Source organism: Apteryx rowi, unplaced genomic scaffold (genome assembly GCF_003343035.1).
Source record: "Apteryx rowi isolate R43461 unplaced genomic scaffold, aptRow1 scaffold_342, whole genome shotgun sequence".
In the NCBI taxonomy this organism is placed as follows: domain Eukaryota; kingdom Metazoa; phylum Chordata; class Aves; order Apterygiformes; family Apterygidae; genus Apteryx; species Apteryx rowi.
In genome coordinates this window covers 650,814-656,131 of record NW_020449886.1, presented here as the reverse complement: position 1 = coordinate 656,131, position 5,318 = coordinate 650,814, and the positions used below count along the sequence as shown (strand labels likewise).

Here is a 5,318-nt window from a genome sequence, read left to right as displayed (position 1 = left end):
AAGCATCTCTACTGTTTTTATTTTTTAAAAAATAACTCATTCTGGTATAGATGTGTTTGTGTATATGTGAATGTAATGTGCATCTATTTGTAAATGTGGTAAAGTATGCATATTTAATGATGGGAGTGTGCACTTCTGAAATAGATGCTACTGCATGAAGCAAATAAGAGATGGATCAGCTTTAGATTAAAAAAAAAAAAAAAAGAAAAGTTTTAGTCACTTAAGAAAGGTGTGCTAGGCACAGACAGCCTGCGAAAGCGTTGCCATGCTAGCAGTGCAAAGCAATCTGATCCCTAATGTGCCATATTTTGCCTTTCCTATTTAGGTGAGTATGACGTTCTGCTGCAAATCCTGTGTCACATAATTTGTATCTGTATAATTATTCTTATTGAAAAACCTGTACTGATTGACAGGTGTAATTTACCTATGTACTTTACATACTGCTTTACCTATATGCATTCCCCAGATACTTGATAGGAACATTAAAGATAACTTAATTGCTGCACTTAAGCTTGGAGAAAGGCTTTAAAAATACATTTGCTACAAACTACTCACAGGGCAGGAAAGATAATGCGTTACAGAGGAAACAATAGCCACTGCTATAAAATTCTCAGGTTAAGTACTACCTAGGAATACCACTTCCTCTATGCAGATAAACTACATGAGACAAGATTCCAGAGTTCAGGTAATTCTCCTGCCACCTAGAAAGGAAAAAAAAATGTTTTTGAACAGTTTCTCATTGTTTGCAAGTGAATGCAAGTTTCTCACTTCAATGAAAATATCCATGGGAAGTTTCAGACCACTAGTCAAAGGTCATTGTCAATATCTGCCTTTAACATAAGCTGAAGAGGCAAAGTGACCTTCTGAAGGCCACCTAGCAAACCAGGGGCAAAATCTGGAACGGAATCTAGGACTTTTGGGCTTCAAGCTGCTGCTTTTAACAGCTTCACTGGTTAACTCCCATGGGCAGTCATGCGCATTTCAGATGTTATTGAAAATGTACAGCTCTATTCAGTACAAAAAGCAGAGCCATATGTATTTCACTCACTCTGAGTGAGAAATATGATCAGAAAGAAAGAAAACGTTGACAAGGGTTATAATGATTTAAGTGAACTAAGTAAATAAGCAGCAAAGAATGGGAAATACACTTTTTTCATTTTGATCTGCACTTCTAGAAATAATGGGCTTATAAAAAATTTTTGGTGTTTTTTTCTCCTTTGATTTATAGATGTTGCATATTTTAAATTGGTTATTCTTAAAACTTAATAACGTTATTATTTCTTATATGAAAATTTTCTTTGATATCATTAAAGCTTTTACTCAAAGCTTCAACGAAAAAATTTGACCTTTTTGCTTACCAGAAGGTGGTGCTATGCAGTGTGGTTTGAATCACTCTTTGCAGAACAGCCATCTGATTAGAATCCCTTTCACATCTTGGGAGGCTGATAATGGTGTATTTCAGCAATATGTTTTCTTTTGTTTAGCAGCTGATTAATTTAGGTATTACTTCTAACGGCTTTACAATAGGGCTAATGGTCATTAGCAGGCTAAATACACAGGTCCTAATGTAGGTCAATAGCAGGTAGAAAAAGAAGATAAAACTCATCTTTTATGTCCTGGGTTGATAGACGCAAATTAGAGCAGGCTTTAGGCAACTTGGCAGCCCTACCTTATCCCCAAAAAGGTGACATTGACATATTTTCTTTCCCCTCAAAATCCTGCACTTAATAAAACTTTGGCAGACCCCAGTGTCAAATCTACCCAACAGAGGTTTCTCACTTTTTCTTTGAACATGTCTACACTGGAGTGTCCGAAAAGCTCACATTATTCTTCAAGCACAGGTACAGCTTTTAGCAGTACTGATAGTGCTTGTATAGACAAAGTACCAAGGCACGTGGCATTTTAATTGCCATATCCTTTTACCTAGATATATGGTATTAAAATGTTACCAACTAGATTACTGAGGAAGTTTCATTGTTCACAGTAGAAGTTTCAATGACACTGGTATCTTATTGAGGGCTGGCTGGTTGGTTGGCATTTAAAGCCAAGAGAGAGGAACAAATATATGATGGTCAAGAAGTCTACCTTTGGTACTGAAGTTCCTTTGGCAATTCATGTAACAAAATTCCTGTCTGTGCTCCCAAGAGTTTAAAGCTCTGAGCAGTTCAGAAATACACAATGGCAGAGGTTGGACAGGACCTCTGGAGACTGTCTAGTCCAACCCCCCTACTCAAAGCAGGGTCATCTTGAGCAGGTTGCTCTGGCCTGTGTCGTCAGGTTTTGAATACCTCCAAGGATAGAGACTTCACAACATCTCTGGGTGACCTGTTCCAATGTTCCATCACTCCTCCAGTAAAAACAGTTTTTTCTTATGTTTAGACAGAATTTCCTATGCTTCAATTTGTGCCCATTGCCTTTTGTCCTGTCACTGGGCACCCCTGAGAAGAGTCTGGCTCTGTCTTCTTTGTTTTTCCCCATCAGGTATTTATAAACATGGATAAAATCCCCCCCAGTCTTTTCCTCTCCAGGCTGAAGAGTCCTCTCTCAGGTTCTCCTCATGAGAGAAATGCACCTATCCCTTAACCATCTTTGTGGCCCTTTGCTGGTCTCACTGCAGTACATCTATGTCGCTCTTGTGCTGGGGAGCCCAGAGCTGGACACAGAATTCCAGGTGCGTCTCACCAGTGCTGAGCAGAGCAGAAGGATAACCTCCCTCRCCCTGCTGGCAACACTCTGCCTAACACAGCCCAGGGTGCTGCTGGCCTCCTTTGCCACAAGGGCACACTGCGTGTTTCATATTTATAACTTATATTGCACATTTATCACATAAATATACATGTTGGTTATTTATCACTTTCCCATAGCGTACATCATCTAGGAAGTCTGTGTTTAATCTGTTCACACAGCCATCAGGATAATAGACTCCAAATACCATTTTAGAAGAGCCACAGAGTAAATCAGGTATGAGAATTTGCAACATTTTTTGACAGTATTCCAGCCTACGTTTAAAAAAGGTAAAAGGAGGTGCCTAAATTAGCTTCTAAAGTTAGACTTACAAGACAGTAGTTTAGTTTTTAGAAATGATTTAATTGGGAGTTATTTAATATGCCACCCATGTGCATTAGGAATCAAACTATGAAGGTCCCAATCTGTCAAATACTCAGAAAGATGCTTAACTAGACTCTCTTGAGCAGCAGTAGTAAAGTTAGATAATAGTCATTAAGTAAGTGCTTGCAAGTGTGGGACCCTGGCACAATAAGAAATATTCGGGTGGTCACTCTGAAATTTCCTCAGGCAAATACTAATTTTCCTTCTGGTTTCTGAGTTTTTTGGTGTATAGTTGTAGCACATTTTCTAGGTTTTCTTTGTGAGCATACCCTTGAGCTAGAATCTTAAAAAGAAAGTGGAAACTTTGATGATCGTTTTGCTTCATTAGCAGAGGTATTAAGGAACGAATCTCCAGCTCCCTCCATACAACTGCTTGTTTCAGTTCTTGCTTGCAGATAGGTTTTCTTATACCAATTTTGAGAAATTCTGGTTAATGCAGATATTAAAACTTTTAATAGAAAGGGCTAATGAAACATTGTTGCTCCTGTTCCCTATTGAAAAGCGTTAAGAAAATACTGGGTAAGAGCTGCTAAATGTATAAGCACAAGAAAAAGCACAAGTTGTCTGCTTTTTTCATAGGAAGTAGACCTTTTAATAAAATTGCCCACAAAAGTATAGAAGCCATATTATTATGCCTGTGCTTTAAAAATCTAGTTACTGGTACCTTGATCTCTAAGGTTTGCATACACAGGCAGAGCTCTGTTATGATTAATGAAATTCTATGAAGCTGTAAGGATCCACCTAAGTGAATTGGTTAGGAGAATGAAAATTTCCATTTTAATAAATATTTTTTTAGTAAGTGAAAAAATACTATCAGTAGTGTGAAAAATCTGTGATCTTGTCCTCCTGTTGCCTGTATTTCCTCCTACACACTGATATTTCTCCAGATGAGTGATTAGCTTGTCTAAAAGTGTTTACAAACATAATTATTAACATTCTAGTGACAGTTACTTATGCTAACCAAAGGTGATGGTGGTACTTCTGCCCAGAAATCCATATGCAGACATATGTTCATGATGCAACTGTTGGCAATAATAATTAAAGCTAATGTATAAGATGGTATACAGTTTTTCGTCTTAGTGCCATGAGCCTTATGGAAGAGCATGAAAACTAGTCCGTATCTGAAACAGAATTTACAGATACATAAAATCACAACAGTGAAATGTGCTCTCTATGGAAAGTGATGGTATACATAACAGTTCACACCTAAAATGGAAAGCATCAACCCATTCCTACCTTTAAAAGGAGACAAAAATTTCCCTTTCGTGGCATACTATAAATTTTAATGCTAAAGGGATTGCTCTGAGTTTGCTTCTAACATTGATGTGGCTATGGCAATATGTAAACAGCTTCACAATAAATCTCAGGATTTCATTCCTTGGTCTGTCCAAAGCATGGAGTTGTAATTTATATAGCATTGGTTGCTTAGTTACTAAATAATTTGTTAAATGTATATGGGTTAAAAAGTGAAAATGGGAACAAATGTGAGGCTAGAGGAKGAAACTGTGTTCTGTTTGTTTTAGAATGTGCAAACATCTTCCTCAAGAGTGGACTTTTGGCTGTGTGTTTACTAAGTATTTCAGAAGCCAGAAAAAAGATGTTGAGAAAATATGATAACAGTAAGAATGCTAAACTGTTAAATATGAGTGAAAGCACATCAGTAAGGTGTTTACTAGAGTATAGGCTCTTATGTTTTATAGATAAGTTAGCATAATCATTTATATATTTTTTGTAGATATTCTGATTTTGTCTGCTTTGCCTCTTTCTCTCTCCCTTTCTTTCCAGTCCCTTCCAGTACACTGTATTTCTGCAAGAGAACTAAGTACAGTCTTTAAGTCTTTACTATGTTCTTAATTTTATCTACAACTGAAATGAAGGATAATCAGTAAAAAGTGAAGGTGGTAGTCACAACATGAGGAAATGCATCACGTTCAAGATGTGATGGCATGAAGTATGTTTTTATGGCCTGTTGGCGCACAAGCTCCAGTGGTTTGTAACAGTTGTCATATTAGGTCTCAAAGTGGTACACTAACCTGAGTGAGCCAATTCCTACAAACACCACCTGATGTAGGCAGGAAATACCACCCTGTGAGGGAGCTTTGTCTGCCTTCATATTTGTCTTGTTCTCTGTGATGTCTTGTTCCACGTTCTTCTATTTTTTGTTCCACGTTCTTCTATTTTTTGTTCCACGTTCTTCTATTTTTTGTTCC

At 37.4% G+C, this 5,318-nt stretch overlaps 1 protein-coding gene across 1 annotated transcript in view; it reads left to right on the top strand.

Annotated features, from left to right (window-relative positions):
* Positions 1-1,792: 1,792 nt before the first annotated feature.
* FTCDNL1 (formiminotransferase cyclodeaminase N-terminal like) overlaps positions 1,793-5,318 on the top strand; it is a 21,152-nt gene continuing 17,626 nt past the window's right edge. Inside the window, exon 1 of the mRNA XM_026072435.1 lies at positions 1,793-1,841. Coding sequence (XP_025928220.1) covers positions 1,793-1,841 — 49 coding nt within the window. The remainder of the gene's footprint in view (positions 1,842-5,318) is intronic.